Source organism: Populus alba, chromosome 17 (genome assembly GCF_005239225.2).
Source record: "Populus alba chromosome 17, ASM523922v2, whole genome shotgun sequence".
Taxonomy (NCBI): Eukaryota; Viridiplantae; Streptophyta; class Magnoliopsida; order Malpighiales; family Salicaceae; genus Populus; species Populus alba.
The window spans coordinates 12,446,813-12,473,552 of NC_133300.1; the positions used below are offsets into that span (position 1 = coordinate 12,446,813).

Genomic DNA, 26,740 nt, shown 5'->3' on the forward strand with positions numbered 1-26,740 from the left:
TAAAAAGGTTAAGTATGTAAATGGCTGGTAACTTTTAATTAGACATCCACAACATCAAGACAAGATGAATTTAATCTTAAAGACAAGGTCTCTCTAACCCGGGAAGACTAATACAAAAGATTCTTTTTATAACACAGAACTTTATATTACTATAATAACTTTTGATCCAACCATTGGACCAAGCTAAACATTTTCTAGAAGATTCTATAGGCTTTTTACCTAAAGGGTTAAAATTTTGTATCAATATAAGTCCCATAAATTATTGCTTGTGATTTGCAATATTTTTCTAGTTGTTGTAGGATTATTTTTTCTATTTGGTTTGAAACTTTTTATTTTATTTTTTAGCATTATTAAGAATGTTTTTTCTACTATATAAGTAGCTAGAAGAGCTATAATATCAAGTTTTGATTAGAAAAAAAAAATATTGCTCAATAAGATTATGAATTAAGGTTTTATATGGTCATCCTATTTAGTAAAATTTTACGTTGTTTTATGTTTGCTATCTTTCCTGTATTATTTCTATTAGCAACAATTAGTATCATGTTCCAATGATTCTTAAGTTGTCAAATCACCATGATTAGAGGTTATAAATGATGCATATTATAGCCCTAAAATGATGAAAGACCTTTCTTTAGTTTTCTATCATCACATTCAAAATAAAGTATATCCTTTATTGTCTCCTTTTGAGCCTGAGAATTTTTCTCAAATAAAAAACCCTGGTTAGAATCACATTTCGCACTAAGAACAAATAGGAAAGTATAAGTTAAGAAAATGCTGAGAAAAAATTCAAAAGCAATCCATAAAGCTCAATACAAGGTGGCATACCCAAATCAAAGAAAAAATAGTCTAAAATAAAAGTATGCCTTAACGAAGTTAAATAAGGGCATGCCAAATAAATATTATAAAGAAGGATGAAGAAATATAGTAAAGTCCAATATCGGATAAATTGTCAACAATTGATCCTAAGTCGCTACAATGTTAAAAACATGTTTTAAGGCTATGAACTTCCATTTTGCACTTAAGAACCATAACTTATAGTACTTTTTTTAAAATTACTATATAATAAAAAATCAAGCTAATAGAAATGATAAGAGGTGCCCTTAAACAATGCAAGGAACTTACTCATAAAAGTCATGACTTCATGAATAATTTACTCTTTATTATTTATGGTGTCAAAATGGATTTTCAAATTAAGGTGAGCATTCTTAAGAAATTATAAATATTTCCTTGAACAAACAATGACCCCAAATCACAATATAATAGAAGTTGAAGCAAACCCAGAGGGTAAGAATCCCTGAGCCCGCATGTAAAAAGGAACAAACCCAAGAAAGCTAACATTAGATTAAGTTGATAAAAGCTCAACACAATGATTATCTGAACTAAGGTACTAAAACTATTGAAATGAAACCCCCACCCAATAATTATAGAGAATCATGAATAATAATAATAAAGAAGATGCCACAAAGATAGTTATTCTTTGATATGTCAAGTCATTTTAATGAAGAACCAAAAGTATGAGTTTTCCTCAAACACGTAAACAAATATTATTCTGAAATCAAAGTGTATATATATATAAACCTAAATGCAAGCTAAATAAGGCTGGAAAAATAATGAAAAAGTTACAAATAAAATAGAAAAAAGAATCATAAATCAACTAAGAAACTAATATGATTCCCACATGGTAGCTTTTGAACCTTATCGTAAAGCCTTCCTATGATTGAGTGCTATGACATTTTAACCACATATGAAATAAGGTCTCTAAAATCTTCTAAAAGAATTTTAGCACAGTCTAGCGATCAGATTAAAAGTTATGCTTGTTAGAGTAATGTTGTGTTTTAGAAAAAATAAGCCCCAAACCACTTGTAATGTTATTGAATGATAAAGAGACCTTGCTAATAAGGAAATCCATAAAACAAAGTGAACACAAGTTGTTGCCTAATTGATCTTCTTAAAAAGTAAGGAATTATTAAAAAATAAAGATTCAACATGTAATTAAATCATTATATTGTAGGAATCTACAAATAGTCATTTTCTAACTTTCCTTATTTACAGGTAGATTTCAAGCATAACTTTAAACTTTTCATTATCTCTTATTTGGATAATTTACTAATCCTACCAAATATAATTAGAAATCTTGAGATGTCTAGTTTTCACCTGAACTAAAATCCTAATAAAATTTCACTTGTAGCTTCAAATATGGCCAGAATATTACACAAAGATTAAGTCTAGCAGATTTACAACTTGTTAACCCAAATATTCAGAATCATCCTAATCAATTTTTCTTGAATCCTCTTAGTTTTAGAACATGTAATAGGCCTAATTGCTACCTTTAATGGATCATTTGGTGATGCTTATTGATTCGGATTAGAAAGTCACCTTATCCATCTTTCTTCGTCAATTGCTATCTTTATGGCGTGAAAATATCCAAATTATCACTCCCAAATGAACATAATTTCAAGATACTGAAAAGGATGGTTGTAATCGTAATCGCATATGATTACATATTTTTAAAAATAAAGTGTTTTAATCTTGTATCAAAATAATTTATGTATTCAAAATGCAATATAATAAAAATTTTACGATATGATAAAACACATTCTAAGCAAGGGGTTCATCATAAAGTCAAGATAATCATGATGAAGATCACTTGTGATCATATAAAAAGAGAATTTGAGATTGGCTACTACAAGCACCTTTAAGCATAACCCATAATCAAACTAGAGGGTGACATCATGGTTGGAGGACACATTGTTACCTTTAAAGCAATGATAGCTAATAAACTTGGAGTTTCCTAAAGCAAGCATTGAAGGGTGATGGATGATATAAAAAGGGCTAGGTTGTATGATGTGTAAGCAATTGGATAAATGAGTCATGCCAATAAGCTCAAATAGGCTAGTAATTTAAGTGACTATATAATGCATGAAAATAAGTAATAAGCTTTCATTTTTAGAAAAAAAAAAAAAAAAAACATGGATTTAAAAATGAGGGACATTTATTTCTAATCAAGTAAGCATGCATTATTACTTTCTCATCCATACCTTAATAGAAAATCTTTGCAAGATACAAGTATATATCCTCATGAAACTTGATGTTTGGTCAGTAAGTGCATGGCAAAGTTGCCATTAAATACATCCTACACCAAGAAACTCAGTCATGTAACACTAGAATTTAGCCAAATACCAAGAAATTTATCGATTTTATATCGAGACCACTTTAGAAGAATAAGGTTAGCCATCTCTCAATTCAATAATTTTAGAAAAATAAGGTCGGTGACCTTTTAATTTGACCATTTTAGAAAAATAGCGTTGGCCATGTCTCAGATTGATAATAATTCAAAAATCCTTGATAGAGTTACCTCTCAATTTTGATCTTTTTCAAAGCTCTTTATAAACACTATATTTTCTTTACAAGCTTACTATCCAATGAAAAATATCTTCATATGGCTTTCTCATGTAAGCATTATAAAAAGATCATAATTTTTTTACCTTATTTTTACCCTCTCTATATTTCTCAAATGAAGTCAAATAATTTAAAAAAAATTAAATTTTTTTCAAATTAAGTTGTTTTGAAATGTTTTGTTTAAACTTGATGGGACAAAACTTTCAAAATTATTAGGGATACATTTTGATGGCTATAATTGGAAATAAATTGGCTAAAGTTGAAACAATTAAAGAACTAATGACCAAAATGCTAAATCAACATGGTTTGGGAGGTCCTATTAATTCAATCGAAGGTTTAATTGAAGAAATTTCATGATTTAATAGCTAAATTTAACCAAATTTAAAGAGGTTGATGATTTGACTCAGTTTTGACTAAAATTGCATAAATTAAAAGTCGAAGATGATTAAAATATAAAATGCACTGAATTTCATGGACCTTTTTTTAATCTTTTTCAACCCAAAACATTTCCATTTTGGTAGAGACAATAAAACAGGTTTACTAAAAAACATGTCTACCTAAAACTCTAGATTTTACTCCTTTTGTTTTAATATTGATACATTTTGGTTGAGACCCTTGAAAGTCTACATCTTGTCTTTGTCATGTCCTTTTGCCATTTCATTATTATGTTTAGCATTGCAACCTATTTGGAATTAATTTGGACCTATTAAAATAGAGAATATATGTATATATATGTATTGGCATTTTTTTTTTTGTTTCAAAAAATAAAAATTCAATCCTCAATCACATATGCATTTATTTTAGGTTTCTTTAATTTGAGTACAACATCTTATTAGGTTATTCATTTCCCTTTCTTTGAGAATTTTCATTGAATGTTAACTAACAATCATGTCATAATAATAAATAAAAAGAATCTTGGCTCTTGAACAAATTATCCGCAGGTAGTGTCTAATAATAGACGAGTCTTTATAGACTAGTACGCATAGGTGATGATCATTAATAATCTTGAAATAAATGTGATAAAAAAAAAATTGAAACATGTTAAAGGAAACTAACACGACCAAAAGATTGATGTCTTATCCTAAGTGCAGGAGTGTCGAAGTAATAAATAACCCGGCAAAATCGGGGTCGAACCACAGGGAGGTTAATTGTATAAATTATAGACAACAATAATATAACAACAATAATACAACAACAACAACAACAACAACAACAACAACAACAACAATAATTTAAAAGAAGAAGAAGAAGAAGTTTATGAGAACTTTGAGATAGAAGATTAATGTAAGGATTAAACAATGATAAAAATAATTGTCAAGGTTAGAGGATCCACTAATGGTATTTTAAACAAGTATAGTATAAACTCTTATTATTCAACTAGAAACCACACACAAAGGAGGTTCCAATCAAATGATTTGTCATTAATAGCTCATTATAAATTGTTAACATGATCATATTAATTATCTTATTTAAGTAACACCAAACTTTTAAATATTATCAAGAATTCATAATGCTAACTTATGTTAACAACAAATCAAGTTTTTTTATAGCACAGGTGTAGCTTATACCATACGGTTGGGCTATGAAAGTGCCAAGCATTTGTTGTACCAAGTGTTATGCAACACAAATCTACATTAACCATTTAACAAGCAAGGTATTAAGAATTAGTAAGATAAAAAGATAAGACATGTTAATATTAAACATTAAGGTCCATGTTGAGTCTACATTATACTTATTCTTACACCATTAGTGTAATCTTTTCACATTGACATAATAAACTTAGCTAAACATAATGAAGAAGAGAAACATAAATAAACAAAATAAGAACATAAATAAGATACAAGTTAACTAAGTAAAGGAAAGGAAATGAAAAGCATAAACAAGATATTAATGAAAGCAAAACATAAGAGTTACAAAAAAAATATAAAGAGAAAAATAAAAAGCATGATCTTGATCTGAACAACCAAGATGCTTAAATGCATGACAAATGCCTCCTTTTATAGGTCAAAATTTGAAACTATTGATTTGATAACTAATTGTTAAGTGGGTGGCAAACTCTTGACTTGGTGAAAATTCTTATATTCTTGTCTAAACAAAACGTCATTGATAACATCAAAATTGGAACCATCTGTACTCATGAAAGTTCTAGGAAATTATCTTATCCTTCTAGGAAAAACAATTGAGGTCATTTGGACTTCTAGAACTCAAAATATGGGTTGAACAGTGTCTACGCTGCAGGACAAATTCGGACTTCTTCGTTTTTGCTATAATTTGGACTTGAAAATAGCCTTTTTAAATCTTGGACTCCCATGAAAGTTGTAGGCCTATGTCTTACCTTTCCATCAATATAAAGCAGACCTAAATCCGAGATCTACAGCTCCAAATATAACCTAATTACCTAACAGTGTTCCAGTTTAAACTCCACCAATATCTCTTTTTCAAGTTTGGCCCTCTCTTTGTTCTTTCAATTCCAGTATTTAAACTCATCAATCCATACTTTCATTTATGTGATAGGCATGCATTTAAGATGAACATTTACCATAAATTAAATGTATCTTATATTATTAGATATGTTATTATAAAACATGCTTTAGTTAAGGAGTTATTGATACTTCAAGTGAAAAATGATAACATAAAACTTTGATAAAAATATATTTTTAAGTACTAATCAGAAACAACTCAAGATAAACAAACCACTAAGAGTCCCATTCCAAGTACCTTTAGATCTAGCCTTTGGGTAAATGAACCCTTAGCTATCACTACATGGACACAAGGGATAGAGGTAAAAAAAATCTTTCAACATAAAAATATGGAAGTGATTTCTCATTACATCAATTTATATATATAGATTTATGTAATGGGAAATCACATAGGTAGATGATTTCTTACTTTTGTAAGAAAACTAAAAAAACCTAGCTTTTGAAATAAAGATTCTGAAAGACTATTTATAATTGATGTAAAAAAATATATAAGGGTATCTAGCTTTCACCAATAGTTGGCCCATGTTATGTTATATGATTTTTTTTAACATAAAAAAAAATACCCATGCATTGTTAGCATGTTTTCCAATAGCAAGAACAATTTGTCACTTAAATCAAGCTTAATAAGTTTGTTTTATTTAATTATATGATAGGAAAAACAGGAAAACAATTGAACTAAACAAAAAAAAATGATCATGATGGCCTGTATAAAAAAGAATGCTTGCTAATATTCTAAAAAGATTTCTATAATCCTACTTGATAACAGAGTAAAAATTCATTGGCATTTTAACAAAATAATATCTTAAAACCATTTTTAGTTCATCTAAGAACCAAAGAAAAAGTAATATGATATTTTAAATTATTTAATTTTTAATAAGTCACATCAAAATTATTAGGAAAAGGTAAAAAGGAGGAAAAAAAAAGTTAGGGGCATAGGTATGTAACAACATCATCTTTCCTTTCTTATAGGATATGATGTATTATGTAAAGTGTTCGATGACACAACATCTTTTAGTTTGATGACTAGCCACCTTAGGTGGCTAGCAAGTCAAGTTCTAATACAAACTCATGAATATAACGATATAGAAACCCATAACCAAGTAAGACACTTCTTAAGAAAGCTAAATTTAGATTTGTAATTCAGCTCGATAAATAATAACGTTTGTCGAGGCACCAATACAATAAATAATAAAACTCAACCCAAAACCTATAAAGAGACACAAACAAAAAGTATAAAAGACACAACAAACCTTAGTTAATTCTTTGTTAAGTTAGAGTACTTCAATGAAGAACTAAAAAATAAAAATCCTCCCACAAACACATAATAAGATGTGGAAAAATCAATAACTTTGTTTTTCAATTGAAAAGTCTTATAAGAGTATTTATACTTGAAATAAAGTAAACTCTAGATGATCTAATGAGCTAACATTAATCAAAATTAAAAATAAGGCCATAAATATCTCAAATTAGACCTAAAACATGAAAAATAATAAAAATAATAATTATAAAAAAATAAAATCAATGTGCCACATATGATAGAGTGGAAGAAACAATTGTTAAATAAAATCCTTGCTTGAAAAGAACCCTTGGTAAAAAATGTTGTTATGCTGCCTGTTGAAATCCAAAATAAACAAGGAAAACTCTTTCAATTAATTCATCTTTAGCCACCTATGTTTCCACACATAATAAGGAATCCACTAATAGTTTGGGATAAAAAAGAACACATGGAAATAAATAACCCTGTAGTTATCAAATGCTCCCTTTGTGAACAACCAATGATGCCAAAAGTAATTAAGCCCTAGAAGTAGATGGATGAAGCCCCTCTTGTGCATAGAATAAATTGACTAAGGTTTAATCATCACTTGTTGAAATTATAACCTTCTTTAAATTCATATTGGCCCAATTACTTTGAATAAACCCATTAAATGCATATTTAAACCTCTTTGCCCTTGATCTTGTAATTAACTCAACTAGAACTACCAATACATCTTTTGGGGTAGTCTAGATTGCACCACACTCTAACCCATTTGGGAATACAAAAAAAAAAAACCGCTCTTCTTCAAATCTTTTATCAACTGAAAACATCTAAAAATACCACAAACCTTAATAAACTCGTTAATAACCTCAAACAAGCCTTTAATCTCCCCAAAAACCTAAAACCAACTTGATTAAAAATACATTCCAAAGCTCCAATCAACCTTTTTTTTTGCCAAGATGATGGGTTAAAAATACTATAATTCAAATTCTCTTAAAAAATAGAACCCATTGACATAAATAAGAGCTTTTTTATGGTTCGATTAAAGACAACTAACCCACTTTCTATGTCCTCCTTCATTGTCTTATGACCTTTTCATAAGCCTAGGGACTGAAACATAAATAAAATGAAGTTTTGACTCAAACATAAAAACCTCAATAAAATGGATAAAAAATGAAAACAAAAATTACGGTCTAAAAAAGTTCTTCATCCAAAACAACAAAAAAAACATGAACATTTGTTTCAGTTTCAAATTTGATCCCTAAAGTTTTAATTATTTTGAATCAATGATATTGAATTTTATTTTGCCAAATTGAGCACTAATGGCATGTCAAAACTTATTCCAAACATCTCAAGATCCTCATATCAAACCAAACAAAACACCATTCCCAATCCTAAATAAACTTAATGTGAAAGCATCAAATTGGATTTAAAAAAAAGGTAAAGTGATTAAAAACAAATTAAAGAATGAGAAAAAATATTATAGGTAACTATTTCAATCCATAATGGATTATCCTGCATCTTATGTTGCATTTCCATCATTTTTATAATATTTATTCCATCTTGCATTGGCTCTCAAGTTCATGAGTCTAAACACCTCTTAGTGGTTTATTGAACCTCAATTCTACAAAACTGAACTATAATTATTGCTCTAATCGTAATAAAAAAAAAATAAGGATAGAATTTAATATAAAAAAATAAATGATAGCCCACTTTGTTATTTTAAAGAGAGCTACACATGAAAATTAAGGAGATGAGAAAAAAAAAAAATTATAGCCCTTTTCCACACACTATTGTCTTTGATTTGACAAAAAAGAAGTTCAATATTTATTTGAGCTTCAATATATATTGTGTGGAAGTATATTTTGAGGAAATTATTGATCGTGAGCCTAAGGCCAATTTTGTGTGAATGTTGGTTGTATAAGCCAAATGTGGTTTTGTTATTGTTGTGTTGCAATAGTAAATACGGGATGTGATTGTAGGTAAGGCCCCGTGCATAAGAAACTCTATTGAAATTTCATTAAAATTGGATAAATTATTTACTTTAATAAAAAGAAATCCCTCACGTTGTTGATATATATCAAATATACATTTTGTATTATGTATGATAAATGGGAGTGACACTTTATAAGGAAGAATCCAAAAACAAATTACCCAATTTACACAAATAAGACTATAATAAATGAACAAACATGCATTAAGAATTTCATGATGTTACACATCCTATCATTTAATTGCTAATTTATATATTCATTTAAATATTTGCTTAAATGCTATAGCTATTAACTTACCCATCTCAATCAATATTTATTTTGTGTTTTTGGCTACTCATTCATTCATTTCATTCTAGCACTTATTATGTCAATTTTGGTTTCTAATTTATCCAATTCATTCAAGTATTCATCATCTCATTTAGTTACTAATTCATTCCTTCATTTAAGCATTTAATTAAACATTTTATATGCAAATTTAATCCACATTCTTTTTCATAAGAGTTTCACATTTATAACCTCCTTGAACTCATCAAAAATGAGTTTCACTTCATAACCCAACTTAAGAACAACATATTCAAACCTAAAACATGCAAATCATCACCATGACATACAAAACCAACTCAAATATACCATTAAAATCACTTATGCTCAAAGTTTAAAACTTCCCAAACTAAACTAATTATGATCGGCCACTTATGGTTTAAAAAATCCATTGTTGGCCTCAAATTCATCCTCTTGTCTACTAATTACACTATTTCAAAACACAAAATCCATAGAATTCCATCAAAACTAACAATTTCATAATCAACTCCACAACCCTAATTCACTACCTACTTTACTATTTTGATTTATCACCTAATTAATATGATTTCTAACATAAAATCCATAAGAGTACAATGAATTTATATTTTCATAATCAAAACTCAACAAACCCTAAAAATCCCTAGTAAATATTTTTCATTCCCTCTTCAATTACAAAGAAAAGTATGAAAACAACTCAAATAAAAAAAAAATTGAGTGATGAATTTCACAATTCTTCTTCCAATACTAATACCCTCTCACCAACCCCATTTTATCACTTTCCCTCTTTAACTATTTTCAATCTCTTAGTTCTAACTAATTCTATAAGCTTTTTTATTTGATTTTTAATCCATAATCACACCTCCTAAATCTCCTCATACAATTCTTCTTTGCAATAACAAGAAATAAACAAAGAAAATGCAACTTCCTCTCTCCCTTTATCTCTTTGGCTGACAATTTAAAAATTTTCAATTTTTTTATTAAATTGCAATTTTACCCTTGTTCTCATGCCACTAAAAGTTGGTGTTTTTTCCTTTCATTTTTAGTTTGAAACTTACACTATTAATCAATTGGTTTACATATTAAAACTTCTTAGTTTTTGTTAGACCATCGATATTAAATATTCTCTTCATGTCTACTTGTTATTTCCGATCAAAATTTACACTATTAAACATATGGTTTATAAACCTCCTTTTATTATTGTTCAAACAAAAGAAGATTTGTTCCACGAACTTTTTGGGAGCATGGACAAATCTTTCAACAACCTACGATAATACCATTTAACTTAGTACGACACTACTACGAGAGGTTAGTGAACCAAACCTTAGCTAATTTATCTTAGTCTAGTTAATATTGATATGTTACACTAGAATCATGATTGGAACACTCAATCTTGATTTATATGCTTGCTTTGTTTATGCATACTGTGTTAAAACTTGAGCAATATAAGAATAAATCAATCATCAAAATCTAAGTCATTTGATGTGGATTTTTTAGGTTTAGATCATCATAAAAAAACCCAATCATTTGCGAGCTTAGGATCAAACTGTTATCGCTAGTCTTTTTACGAGTTAAAGACTAGAAAACCTTTCATCAATTCCTGTTGAACGACAAGTATTAAACCACTCACAATTTTATCTCTAGAACAGTTTCCCAAGTGTTTAGAGTATCACTTACACTTTCCACAATATACTCTCTTAGTGGAGTTGATTAAAATAACAATTAAGTTCTTTTGAAGGATTTTACTAATTCACTCCTAACCTTGTTTTTTGATAATTACAAGTGAAACAATGATGTATAAGTTGTTTTTTAGAGAAAGTATGCTTAGATTTTTTTTTTTCCTTAGGAGTTCCACACTTGTTTTGGGCAAGTAAAAAGCTATTTATAGGCATAGAAATGAAACTAGTCGTTGAACATAATTTTATGCCCGTTGGTATAATTAGTTAGACCATTTTAGAATTGATCAGACCTTTTTGAGAATTAATCAAACCATTTTAGAATCAATCAGAATATTTTAAAGAACCTCAAGAGTTTCTAGAAAAAACAGACTAGCTGTTTTTTAAAAATGACTAGACTAGTTTGAGAAACACTTTGATCATTTCTCAAAATGGCTAGACCATTTTAGCTACTACCTTATCATTTCCAAAACGATGAGACTGTAATGGATACTATCCAGATTTTGTTTCTTTTTTATGTTGTGTTATTTTCTTGTTTTTCTTTAGTTCTTTTGTGTTTGTTTAAGTTGTGTGGGTGTTATAAGGTTTCCTAAACAAGTCTAGTGCTATTTGAAAAAAATTCTATTATAAATTCTTGATCAATAAAGTCAATATCATAATTTCTATAAGATTTTTGTTTTTGACCTTCGCAAATCCTTTCATTATTTGTTTCTATAAGACTTACATCATTTGATCTATTCACCACCATGTTAAAATATTGGTTTAGGTTTTGGATCACACTCATTTAGGGTTCAAGTTTAGGGTTTGTAGGCTTGGGGTTTGGATGTTAGAATTCAAGATTTTAGAATTTGTGGTTTAAGGTTACAAATTATAAACATGGGTTTAGGGTTTTAGATTTTAGATTTAAGGGCTTAACATTAGGGATTATAGGTTTGGGTTTGGGTTTTAGAATTTAGAGTTTAAGGTTATAAATTATGGGTTTGTGGTTAAGGATTTTAGAATTTTAGGTTTAATTTCCTTGAATTATAAGTTTCGGGTTATGGATTTTATAATTTTCGGTTTAAGGTTAGGATTAGTGTTTATGGTTATGGATTATGGTTTGGATTTTAGGTTTTAAAGTTGGGGTAAAGGGTTTTATTTAGGGTTAATATAATTTAAAGGTTTTGTTTAGTATTAATTTAGGGTTAAGAGTATTTTAGGGTTTGGTTTGAAGTTTATCTAGGGTTTGGTTTAGGGTTAATTTAGGGTTAACGTAGTTTAAGGTTTCATTTAAGGTTAATTTGGGGTTAGACTACTTTAAGGTTTTGGTTAATAACATAATTATGTTTATCATTGTCGATTTTATAATTCAATCGCTATTCTCATTTGTAGTTCTTTAACACAACTGATAATGTAAAAGTGTATTATTTTCCTAGAACTTTTCTTATGTATGTTATATGCTAAAATCTTTTACTAAACTTTCTTAGTTTGGTAAAAGACTTTTGTAAATATGACAATTGTTAGCCTTAACTAATCACTAAATTAATCGCCAACAATAACTCATCTTCTATTAGGTTTTTTTTTTTTTCATGTCTTCATATTTCTTTGTTTTCATGTGAAGATTGGACATGCTTTTTTACTTTTTCCAAAATTAATATATTATTTTAAAAACTAATAAAGTTGTTACATTTTAGGGAATTATCTAATGACATTTAAAAAACTGGAATATATGATCATGATTCATTATTCATATAAAAAGTCAAGCACTTCACTTTGTTTTTTATTTTTCTTTTGATTTTTTTTGAAAATGGTCTTTATATTTTTTTTCCTCTTTAGATTTATTTTTTTGGCCTAATTGTAATAGATAAAGTTTTCAATTTAATTAGAAATTAACCACTCTAATAAAATTATTGTTAACTACTATAATAAAAAAAAACTTCAGGATTTCCCCACTTTCTTCATTATTTATATGAGGTGGGACCCTTTTTTTCTTTCTTTTTTTTAATTCTATCTTTTTAATTTTTCTTCTTTTAATTGAATTCTTCTTAGCTTTTTTTTTCTTCTTTCAATATTTTTGTTGATTTTGAATTGGTTATTATAATTTGTTTCGATTTGCTTTTTATGAGATTATCATGCTCTCAAACAAACATCCTGATATTTGGTTGATGCTCAATTTTATAAATATCTATTTTTGTTATGATATTATAAATAAAAAATAGTTTAAAAAATAAAGTTTTTAAATCTAATGGAGTTCATGATCTAGGTTATGAGTTTGACGAGTTAAGTTGCAAAGCTTGGTTCAACCCAATATGTCAATGTCTCAAAATAAAAAAATAAAAATCATTTTGATTTTTTTAAAAGCCAGACAATTCTTTTATTGGTTGTCCGGGTTGCCTCTGCACATGCTAAGTTGACCATGTCACGTAAGGGCAACTCATATATGAATTAATTTTAAACCCGAGTTAGCAAAAGGGTTGTGTCAAGAGATTTCAAGGTTGATCTGCTATGTTAGGTTGAAAAACAATGTTAAATAGTTCTTTTTTTTAAATATCATCTTCCGATTTTTTTCTTTCGAGTGAATCCTTTTTTTTTCTTTTTCATTGTTTACCTCAACATTTGGTTGATTTTGAATTGATCTTCATAATTTTTTTTATTTTTATTTTCTATGAAGTTATTGCAGTCTCAAACAAACATCCTGATATTTAATTGGTGCTCAATTTTATGAGTGTTTATTTTTGTTATCTTATCATTAATTAAAAAATAGTAAAAAAAAAAAAAAAAGAGTTATTAAAATCAGTGGAGTCTATGATCCAGGTCGTAGGTTTGGTGGGTTAAGCCATAAAACTCAAGTCCATATAATATGATGTTGTTTTATATATATATATATATATCAACTAGAAATTTTTTAAAAAATTAAACCATGCTTTTTACCGATAATCTCAATTGTCTTTGAACATGCTATGTTAATTGAGTTATTTTAGGGCAACTCTTAAGCGGATTAATTTTATACCTGAGTTAGTTAAGAAGTTGGGTTTAGAAAATTTAAAGTTGAACTATTGGATCATATTTAATAAAAAATATTCAATAATTCTTTACAATCTGGATAATTTTTTTATCTAACCCACAAACATATTATGGGTCAAAAACTAGTTAATAACCTAATTAAACATGTATTTGTCTCTTTATTTTCATATTTTTCCATGATCAACTTTATAAAATAAATAAATAAATAAAAATAGTCTCAGATTTTTCTCCACAATTAGATGATGTGAAAAACAATTGAATGCATACATCAATATTTAGTTACTAATAGTGAGATCTAAGAAGAAGAAGAAAAAACCTTTCAAGTGACCTGTTATGTTTCTTATAGAGATCTGAAGTATTTTTACGAAGCCATTTTAATAGAGATTAGACTATTAGGCTGCTCTTACAAGATAGAGGGCGGAAAGCATCTCAAAAGAACTCATATCACGTCATTGCAATCGTGTTTGCTACTTTGCTTGCTAAAATCTACAGTTGTAAAGTAGAAAAATAAATTTTAGGTGAAATGTTTTTTGTTGAGAAATACAATATGATATAGTTATAATGAAAATTTAAAAAAAAAAAAAAGAGTGGTTTGCTTTATTTCTTTCGGTTATGGGATCTGTTTTCCTCTCAAAAACAGATATGATTTGGTTTCCAGGATTGCTAGAAAAGTAGGCCAACGGGTTTAATGTCCATTAAGTTTTTTTATTATCATTATATCAATACTCCTATCGTACTTTCTTTCTATTTTAATTTTTAATTTAATCATTATATAAAAGGACAGAGCTTGTGACACTAAATCATTGTAGTTCAGCAAATAGAATTGATAAGGTAAGAGTCTCCGATTAGAATTTTTTTTAACATATAGATTTCGCAAAAGGAAATTAATATTGATTTTTTAAAAATTTGATTAAACCAAATATTCTCAGCCGATTGTTTATTTTAATCTTTTTCCATCTCATAATTAATATGTTGCTCCACTTTCTCATTTGCCATAAATGATGTTGGAAATTCTATTGTACCATCATTAAAAGAGTTGATCTAATTTATGGACAATGTTAACAAATATCAATTGTATTATTATAATGTTTAAAGTTATATGTCACATCATTTAATTACAATCCAAGGAAATTGTCTATGATGGAATTGATGTTTAACATTTGGTTCAAGTGTCACTTATGGTTGCACATGTTGAACTCTCTGAATTTTTTGTGAAAACAAATTATATATATATATTTTAACAAAGCTAATTGACTGCGTATGTCTTCACAAACTTGATTTTTTTCTGCAAATACAAATGAGTACAAGTTCATGAAAGAACTCTATATTTTGATAAAGATTTGTCATGACTTTATTTTCATGCCCAAGCAAGCATAACCTCTCAAAATACAACATAACTTTCAGTCTCAAAATTTTCACATTTGATATCATAAATATCATAAAATATCACAGCATAAAACAAAATATTCAAAACTGAGAAATTCAATAAATAACTTAAAATTCAACTCTTTCATAAATAGTTCAAAATGAAATCAAAACATAATTAAAATCATTTTGTGAAGTATATATGAATAACAAATAAAGAATAAACTAATGGCAAGAATAAGAACAAATGAGGCATATTAACTCAAGTAGGAAGAACATAACCAAAAGATCTTGCTACTGAAATTGAACAAAAGGCCTGAAAAATATGAATGGAGAGGTGAGTCCAAACACTTAGTAAGAGGTAATAACTATAAAATATATTAATTTACATTTTAAAATAAGTGAATATGGTTACATAAATCAAGCACCGAATAAAACAAGTATATAAAAGATATCATATCAAATGGTGTACAAAAGAAGTATTCATGTCAAAATTACATATCATATTATTGACATCCTACTCGCCCACTAGAGAACATATATATATATACACACACACACATATACTGTAGGAGGCCAATTCGCATAGTATTGGCACCTAACTCCAGCTAGGAAACAAAATATCATGTGCACACAAGCTAACTACTCTCCATTGACATGGAATAACTAACTAACCTCCATTAGTCTGGAGTTTCTAATAATGATCCAAATGGGGTAACAAGAATCATGAGCTCAAATGAACAATTAGTATGGATATAAGGTTCATAGTTTAACATCAAGATTCATAATGAAAGCATGGTCACATCAAAACAAATATAAAGGATAGATGGACTATGTTCAAATTAAACAAGCATATGATGAGTATTTAAGAAGGAAACGGAATAATAATAATAATAATAATAATAATAATAAATAACTAATATGGCTTATATAATCATCAACAACAACAATAATACTAATCATTTCATACCAATATATACACACACACAAACATAATGCATAATAAAAATTATCACACTCACCTTGAAAACAAAGCAAAAGAATAAACAAATGCAAAACCGGAGATTACTAAAGCTCGTTAGGAGGAACGTCAACAAAATCTATAACGAAAATAGAAAACACTCAAAAACAACTTACAACAACATAACATAAAAGATCAAAACTCTAAACTTAGAGACCAAATCATAATAATAAAGTCGAACTTATTTACTTGATCGATTTCGAACATAATTGTAATTGATTGAACCTAACAGACCCGATTAAACATCACTGTAGAGTCAATCTATCAACCAGATTGACCAATCGGTTGACCACTATATAAACCAACAAGTCAGCCAATAGCAACAAGTGAACTAATCAACCAATTGGTTGGGATTTCTAGAATCCTGACCTGCTAGTCGAAAATCTGTAGAACCAAAAAATAATAGATATTTTGTTCTTCAACAAATCCATAATCCAAACATCAACCCAGCTCATTTCAGTCCAACTAATCACTCTAAAATCAATTACAAAGTGTAATGGGCTAATGAAATTTTTTTTCTCTTCGAGTGAGAAAATACCACAAGTTGAATGCAAGTTTTTATATCCCTAATGAAAGCGTTGGCTACTTATATAAGCAAGCCTCATCCCAAACAAACAAACTGAATTATAAAGAAAAGAAAATTATAAGCAAATGTACTCTGCCCATGTAATACAGAAGATAACAAAGTAAAACAAAACACTAAAATAACATAATCTTGTAATGATGGCAGACCATTTCCTGTTGCATATCTGTTTGTTACTCTCCACGACCCAATCCATCATTTTTCCACATTGCATATACACATGCATGTTCCCACGTCCACGTCTTACTACACACATGCATGTTCCCACGTCCAATGCTCATCCCAAATATTTTGGATTTGGCTTAAGGCTTCCTGGAAATTTGATGCCTGGGGGTCCACGAGATCCCGGGGGTGACACTCGCGCACACGACCGTGTCCGAGGGTCTCTCAACCACCGCTCGTCGTGGCGACCGTCGTCGAGGACTCGATTTTAGGTCAACCGCGAGCAAGAGCGCACTGGAGACCAATAACTGCCCACACCCTCTTGAGCCGAGGGGAGAGGAGGCGATGATGCGTGACACCCAGACAGACATGCCCATGACCAAGAGGCCTCGGGCGCAACTTGCGTTCAAAGACTAGATGGTTCATGGGATTCTACAATTCACACCAAGTATCGCATTTCGCTACGTTCTTCATCGATGCGAGAGCCAAGATATTCGTTGCCAAAAGTCGTTTAGATTATCACCAGAAGAAAGCACACCCCCGACGCCGAGGCTACGGGGGCGTGCTCTTAGTATTCAATTTCCTTGGCGCTTCTCGTGCCGAGGTTCGTTTGCGAGCCGCGCAGGGTGCATATGCGTCCCTCCACGGCCCGCGAGGACACGAAGGGCGGGTGCCCCCCAAGCCCAGCTTGTCATGCCACGGGTTCGTGGGTCGTTCTGCTAGGCAGGCTTCGACAATGATCCTTCCGCAGGTTCACCTACAAAAACCTTGTTATGACTTCTCCTTCCTCTAAATGATAAGCTTCAATGGACTTCTCGCAACGTCGCCAATCACGAACTGCCCATATCGCCGCGATCCGAACACTTCACAGACCATTCAATCGGTAGGAGCGACAAGCGGTGTGTACAAAGGGCAAGGATGTAGTCAACGCGAGCTAATGACTCGCGCTTACTAGGAATTCCTCGTTGAACACCAACAATTGCAATGATCTATCCCCATCACGATGAAATTTCAAAGATTACCTGAGCCTGTCGGCCAAGGCTATAGACTCGTTGAATACATCAATGTAGCGTGCATGCGGCCCAAAACATCTAAGGGCATCACAGACCTGTTATTTCCTCAAAAATCCTTGGCCTGGAAGGCCATAATCCCTCCAAGAAGCTGGTTGCAGAAGGTCACCTCCGTATAGCTAGTTAGCAGGCTGAGGTTGCATTTGAGTTGACGTGACAACTCGTCACGAGCTTCTAGACTGATGTCCACTAAAAACCATACCATGATGGTATATGGGAATGATAGGAGGTTGGCAACCATACCATGATGGTATATGGAATCCCAATTGATGCATGATATGTGGTATTGTGCCAAAGCACAACCCAAGAAAGGTAGGTGCTCCACCGGCATGGCCACTAATGAACCATACTCTTGACACAGAGATTAACCACTTATATTTGTCCATTTGTTTATGGATGGTAGGCGAAACTAAGCTAAAGTTTGGTGCCAGACATGTGAAAAAACTCCTACCAGAATTTGCTAATAAATATGGGGTTCTGATTGTTGATGATAGTCTTGGGCAAACCGTGTAGTTTAATGACACCTTCTACAAACTGTTTTGCCACTATTTTAGCAGTAAAAAGACGACTCAAGGAGATAAAATGAGCAGACTTGCTCAAACGATCAACAGCAACTAAGATATTGTCTTTGTCGTGGGAGGTCGGAAGGCCTTCAATGAAATCAAGGGTGATGTCATCCCAAACTTGACATGGAATTGGTAATGGCTGTAAAAAGCCTGTTGGAGATAATGTCTCAGATTTCACCCGCTGACAAGTATTATAATTTTTTACATATTCTTGCACCGCCTAATACATCTTAGGCCAGTAAAATTGTTGAGCTAATTTCTTGAACTTGCGTAAGACCCCAAAATGTCCTCCAATCTCTGTATCGTGCATTTTATGGTTTGAACATCCTAATGCCATCTGCTATTTCTGTCTTCAAACCGCCCATGATGTGCCCACTAACTCCTTTTGAGTCCATCCTTAGACCCTGTTACCCAGCTTTTTGAACTCGCACTGGTAATCACCCAAATTACCTTGTTGTTTGACACGCGAAAAAGCCTCTTCAAAATCTTCACACTCCGAGGGTCCAAAATGAGCCCAGAGTTCTTCCTTAAATTTTTCCTATGAAAGCATGTGTCCTTTATCCCTAAATGTCCTTTGAATCCATTACCACCATTGGTTAGCCTCCCCTTCTAAGTGGTATGCTGCTATGGAAACCTTTTAGGATTCTGTTGTGCCTTGATACTCGAAAAATTAATGCACAACGTTGAACCATTCGGCTGGGTCATCCCCCCATGAATCTTGGAAATTCAAGCTTCGCTGTTTTAGCAGAGATGATATGTCGACCTCCATCGTTGCTTGGATGGTTGTCGTGGTTGTCAGTTTTGTGATTGGGAATCAACACAGTTGAAAGTCAATTGAGTGTTTCCTCTATTCGCAACAGTCCTTTTTTAACTAAACCAAGTTCAGACTCCAAATGCTCAATTCATTCTTTGTTTGTTCCCATTGAAAAACCGAGCTCTAATACCAATGATAAATCCCAATTACAAAGTGTAATGGGCTAATGAAATTTGTTTTCTCTTCGGGTGAGAAAGTACCACAAGTTGAATGCAAATTTTTATATCCCTAATGAAATCGTTGGCTGCTTAAATAAGCAAGCCTCATCCCAATCAAACAAACAAATTGAATTACAAAGAAAAGCTAATCGTAAGCAAATATACTCTGCCCATGTAATATAGAAGTTAACAAAGTAAAACAGAACACTAAAATAACGTAACCTTGCAATGATGGAAGACCATTTCTTGTTGCACATCTGTTTGTTACTCTCTACGACACAATCCATCATTTTCCCATATTGCATGTACATATGCATGTTCCCACGTCCACATCCTACTGCACACATGCATGTTCCCAAGTCCACTGCTTATCCCAAATATTTGGGATTTAGCTTAAGGCTTCTTTCAAAACGTCATGGCCTAACAATACTTAAGTATGGTTGGTACCTAAGGTATGGATATATGCTTTGATGAACCATGCTAAAAACCAAGTTTATGATTTCTCTTTCCTTATCTCTTTACTTTAATCACTTTAACTATATTGTTGGTTATTGTGTTATATGTGGTTAGCATGATTATTTGTATTATTTGATATAATTGGTGGAACACCTAATTCACCCATCTTAGGTGTTGTTTCCTTAATACTAGAATAATAGTTTTTGTTATACAGCGCCTCACAAAATACTATTAATTACAATAGTATTTTTTTTTCTAGCTTTTTTTTTTCTAAATATATGTTTCTTTTTCTAATTTCATCTTTTACTTTTCTGTTTATTGGAGATTGGACTTCATAATTTATTGTTGTTTGTTTTCTACATGGTTATCTTTGTCTCATGACCCACCTCACAGATTTGGCATACTAACCTGATTGATTTAAGTTTTTTTTCTTTATTTAATTGATATTTTTTCCAATTTCTTTCTTAACTTTGGGTTAATTAGGAATTAGGCTTCATTATTTATTTTGGTTTGCTTTCTATGAGGTTATCACGGTCTCATGACTCGAGTCATCGGTTTAACAACTTAACCTGGTTGACTCGAGTTTTTTTTTTGTCTTTTTTAATTGGTATAATTTTCAATTTTATACTTTAATATTAGCTTAATTAGAAATTAGGCTTCATGATTTGTTTTGATTTTTTTTATGAAGTTATCATAGTCTCATAACTCGGGTCATTTGTTTTGCAGTTTAGCCTAGGTAGACTCAAGTCATTTTATTGTGTTATGTTTATAGATTGATTTATTTATTTCATCCTTCAACAATGAGTTTATTAGGAATTGCACTTCATAATCTATCTCAATTTTTTTATATAGGGTTATCTTAATCTTATAACCCAGGTTGCGGGTTTAGCAAGTTAACCAAGGTTAACTCGAGTTATTTTTTTGTTTATTTTATATGATATTATACCTATCACGACTTTGATAGGTTAACTCTGGTCCTTTTTTCTTTATTCTTTTTTTTAATTATTTCTTTTCAGTTTCATTCTTTAAAATTAGATTGATTGGCAATTGAATTTCATAATTTATTTTAATTTTCTTTATATGAGGTTATTATGGTTTTATAATCTAGGTTGTAAATTTAATAGGTTAATCCAAGTTGACTTAGATCAATCTAATATATTGTTATTTTAATATTTTTTAAAAAAAAAATGTAGTCTAGAATTTTTGTGAGTCAAACTAAAATTTTATTGGTCATTGAAGTTGTCTTTGGATCTATCAAGTCAATAAGGTCACATCGAGTTAAACTCCACACCATTTATTTTTTTTTCTACAAGAAAAATGTTCGCAATGCATGGATGTTTCATTTTATGTTGTTGAAAAAAAATTGATCTAACCCGCAACGTTGTGTGAGCCAATGATTTAGTTAACAAAACACTAAAGGGTGTGGCTAAGTCATTGTAGTCACACCTACAATAAAAGGAATAGTTTTTTTCTTTTCTTTTCTCAATTCCATCCTTTATTATTGGGTTTTTTTTTAATCTTGCTTTGTAATTGTTTTGGATTTTCTTTCTATTGGGTTATACATCAGTCTCATAGATTTAGTTTTTATTTTTCTTCATTTGATTTCAACCTTTAACATTATATTTATTGGAAGTGAGGATTCATAATTTTTTTTATTTCTTTTATATGAATTTATTCTTATCTCATGACTCAAATCATAAGTTTCATAGGTTAACCCATATTCACCTAGGTTGTTTTGTTTTTCTGTTTTTTCTAATTGATTTTTTTCTCGATTTCATTTTTCAATATTGGGTCTATTGGAAATAGAGCTTTGTATTTTTCTTTTTCTTTTATAAAGTTATCATAGTCTCATGATCCAGGTTTAACAAGTTAGACCAAATTAACTTGGGTTTTTTTTTTCTTTTTTTGAATTGGTTTTGTTTTCAATATCATCCTTCAAAATTGGATTGGTTGGTAATCGGGTTTCATAATTTTTTTTTAATTTGCTTTATATTGGATCATCACGATCTCATGACCTGAGTTGCAAGTTTGGTAAGTTAGCCTGGGTTGACTTGAGTATTTTTTTTTATATTTTCTTTGTCTTTCAACATTGGGTTGATTAGAAATTTGCTTTCATAATTTACTTTGATTTACTTTTTATAGAGTTACTACGTTATCATGATCCAAGTCGTAGACTTGATAAGTTAATCGATGTAGATCCAATATGGCGTAATCTTAATATTTAAAAAAAATATATCATCTAATATTTCATATTAATATTTAAAAAATTATGTTGTTTCATATGCATTACATTTTGAGTTTATTATTAAAATAATTATTAGATGTTAGCACTGTTTGGATAATTTTCTTTACTTTAAAAAAATTGGATACAACCTACAACATGATATCAGCTAATAATCTAGTAATTTTTATAAATTATGTAAGAAAGCTCATGCAATGTTGAAATCATGGTTCTATCCCCACGTTGCCAGGCATAATGACTAGGTGCTTGTTTTAGAGTGCATTTTTAATTGTGTTTTAAAATAGTATTTTTCTTGAAATGAATTAAATTAATGTGTTTTTAGTGTTTTTTAAATATTTTGATATGGTGATATAAAGCACTAAAAAGAAATTGAAAAAAAAATATTTTCAAGTATTTTCAAACAAAAAATATTTTTAAAAAAACAATTTGTATTACAATACCAAACACACATCAAACACAAATGTGAAACCCTTGAATATTATTCTCAAACAAAAAAAAAATCCAATATTTATTGAGTATTAATTAAATCAATTCCAGAATGAAGCCATGCATAATTTATTGATTCACTATTTATTAATTTGTTGACAATGTTTCAAAAAAATGTTTGTTTTTAAGATCCAACTGAGTTTTTATTTTAAAATATTTTATTATATTTTTAGATATTGTTACTACAAAAACAATAAGAAATGAAAATATATTATTTTAATATATTTTTAAATAAAAATTATTAAAAAAAAAAAAACACTTTGCCAAATTGTAGACATGCACCCATACAGCTGGTGTTAAGAGTGGACTATAGGGACCGCCCATGCTTATCCTGGACATGGCCACAAGACGTGCCCCACAAAATGAGATTACAGACTTCATCAATCACCAAATCCAAAGCAACCCAAATGAGAGGTGCTAGACAAGACAGTCTAACATTTAAGTACCCTTTCGTCATCATCTCTCATTTTTATAATATTTTGTAACAGTAAATATGATGTCTGCTTCCCTTAAAAGGTAAGGGAGGATTTAATTTCGCATAAAGTAGAGGTTGGATTGTCACCAATTTGATGAACTGATTAGTCAAATCAAATCATCTCAACTCGGTGATTAAGCAACAGCCCACCTTAAACGATCCCCACGTTACATTACCCAAAACATCCCAAGCTAGTGCAGATCATATCAAGGAAGAGTGTACTCTATTAGACGGCAAGAGTCCTCCACCGCCATCATAAATGGAGCATAATTAATTAAACATGTGTCCTTAATAACACCACCACCACCACCACCTTGTTGTCCGCAGCCTTATAGGAAGAACCACTAGAATCTCGTACTTTTGTATCCATGGCAATAAGCATATACAACTTTGTAATTCAAAATCTAATTAAAATAATGGACTCTGATCATTGAAAAGGTCATGAAATAATGCAATGCAAGATTCCTAAAATCAGCTTCTGTCTTTACAAGTTATAAGAACTAACTAAACTAAACAAAGTACTAGATAGAAGCTAATGAGATATGTTAGAATAATATGTAACCGCCCCATTCCCTGTTACACCCACTTTTTGCTCCTTTACCTCAGACAGAAGATTAAGAAGAATCTCTCCTCTCTTCTCTCGTTGTCTCTCTATTCACTACAAATCTCTCTCGACCGGGCTGAAGGGACATTGGATCCTGAAATTAAAATCCTGTAGCTTCACTACCTGGGAATTCCAGAAAACAAAGTTTCGATTTTTTTAAACGTCTTAATTATTACCTGAGGAAAAGAAAGAAGTGATTGATTAGTTAATATTCATGATGCCCAGCAAACCTTGAAAGAAAAAAATGGAATCCCACATGCCAAAATAACTGGCCAAAACAACAAAACAAGAATAGTAAATGATGATCGATGAAGAACCGAAATTAGATCAAATAACCGAGAAAAGATTTTCCCATAATTTGGATCAAATCTCTCCCATGCTTTACTCAACAAGTGATAAGATCGTCATTAATTAAAACTACAAACAAAAATCAGAAAACTTGAAAAAAAAAATATGGAGAAATAAAGAAAGAGATAAACAACTAATACCATCCTTGCTGATGATCTCTCTACCTAGCTAACAATTATTATTATCATCAAAAACAACAACAGTCCCTGATAAAAATTTAAGAAGATGAGGAAGACCCATTAGCTCCAACATGTACTCCAACATGACTCTCATTCTCAAAGTGGTGATGGTTGTGGTGATGGTTCAAGCCTTCACTGCTGTTATTGTTGTCGTTGGTAATGTTCTTGTTGGTCTCATTGTTGCTGTTGTTGGAGTTTTCAAGATTATTGCTCCTAAGAATATCATTATTATTCCCATTAAGGTGTTCTTTCTTACCCAAGCTGTTCTTGTTGTTATGCATCCAAACTTTCAACACACCTTTGTCAACCCCAACTTCATTGCAAAACTCTTGAACCAAATCTTCATCTCTTTTTTGCATCTTCCATCCAACCCTCTCTGCAAACTGATACATTCTCTCTTTCTGGCTCTGGCTGAACTTTGTCCTAAATCGCTTACGCGGCGAAGAACCAACTGGAGGAGGAACATTTATATTCGCATTCTCATTCAAACCCGATACGCCGCCAGAGAGTGCTAGCAACATGTGAGGAGCTGAAGGGTAGTACGAGGATGAGATCGGAGGAGGAGAAGCTGAGTTGGGGCTTCCATTGTGCAGAGGTTGAGCTTGTGGTGGTGGGAGTGGGTGGTGACGGTGATGAGATTGGTACTCAATGGTTGTTGTAGTGGCGGTGTGAGGAGGGGAATCTTCAGGTTCACGACGGTGGAAATTACGATGGCAGCCACAAGCAGCACATTTTAAAGAAGTGGGGTTAGTGTTAGTGGCTGTCGGAGAAGGCATGAATTCTCCACAGCCATCTAGGGCATGGCCACCTATGGTCGCAGCGTGGTTCTTGAGGCATTCTTTGTAGGTTATGACTATTGGAGATGGTGAAAAGTGGTGGTGGTGTGGAGGGTGGCGTTTGAGGACACCGTTGGTGAAAGACAAGGGCTTTGTGTCATGGATCCGGGCTGGTGTTTCAGTGTATGCTTCTGGGGATTTTGGAGTTGGAGTGTTTGTGTTATTGTTGTTGGTGGGGGTGGTTGTTGTTGTTGTCATGTCCATGGCTCAAACATTTAAGTGTTAAAAAATAAATGAAAATAATTTGTGAAGATGTGAAGGGGGTTTATAAAGATTGGTTTTTTTTTTTTTTTTTGGTGGTGGCGTTAGGGGAAATTATTGATGGGATTGTTTTTTAGTAGGGAAAGGGTTATGGAGATTTTGGGGAGAAAGGGAGCTAAAGCAAAGGACGATGATGATGATGAGGAGGAGAAGGAGGAGCATTGACTGTTGATAAATAAAAATCTGGGTTTTGTGGTTGTGCTTCTTAACCCTAACCCACTTGTGTTTTTAACCCTAGTTCTAATCTCCGGTTATGTCCTTGACCCCACTTGAGGTTTAGACGTTGTGTGTAATAAATAAGCCTACTGATTGCCCCTAGCTAGTAGTAGTGTATAGTGGAATTTATACCTGGCTCCTATGTCTGTTTAAAAAAAAAAACAAAAAAACAAAACTATATCTTATTAAGAGAAGATGTGCAATAACTTTTATTTTTATATATTTTAAAAATATATATTTACTTTAAAAAATATTAAATTAATTTTTAAATATTTTTTATAATTTTAATATATTAACATAAAAAAATTTTAAAAAAAATTAATTTAATGTTTTTCAAGTAAAAAGTAAAAATCACTGTACATTACAATATCAGCGTGCACATAGTCTTGTTTGATTTGACTTGGCTTTTATGGTTAATAATTCGTTTCTCCGAGTTAATTGGCTTTATTTTTATTTATTCTTTTTTTTTAAGGGTTTGTAGTTTGGAATATTATAAAATCAAGGGTCGGTTTAGCTAGGGACGAGGAGAGCAGGAGAGGTTTTTTGAGTGGTAAACACTTCAAAATCATAGAAGAAGAACCTGTATTTCTGGCTTTCTGGAACCCATCTTATCAACTTGCAATGACTGTGGTCTGGACCTCTTTCTCAAGTTGAGTCTTTTTTATATTTCGATACTGCCACCACACCTTTCAAATTTCTAATTCACAATACTACCCTTCATTCCTTTTACTTTTCCTTTTCTTTTTTTTTCTTTTTTTCCATGTGCAAACGCGCAACGATTCTCCAATTTT

General features: G+C 30.9%; 1 protein-coding gene and 1 non-coding gene across 2 annotated transcripts; both read right to left on the minus strand.

Annotated features, from left to right (window-relative positions):
• Positions 1-17,591: 17,591 nt before the first annotated feature.
• On the minus strand, positions 17,592-17,747 carry LOC118029179 (5.8S ribosomal RNA). The gene has a single exon (XR_004684142.1). It is a non-coding gene; the product is annotated as a 5.8S ribosomal RNA (ribosomal RNA).
• Positions 17,748-24,431: 6,684 nt separating this feature from the next.
• On the minus strand, positions 24,432-25,911 carry LOC118029155 (zinc-finger homeodomain protein 8). Its single transcript, XM_035032962.2, has one exon. It carries the CDS (start codon positions 25,674-25,676, stop codon positions 24,675-24,677), a length of 1,002 nt encoding a protein of 333 aa, XP_034888853.1. The 5' UTR covers positions 25,677-25,911; the 3' UTR covers positions 24,432-24,674.
• Positions 25,912-26,740: the final 829 nt, after the last annotated feature.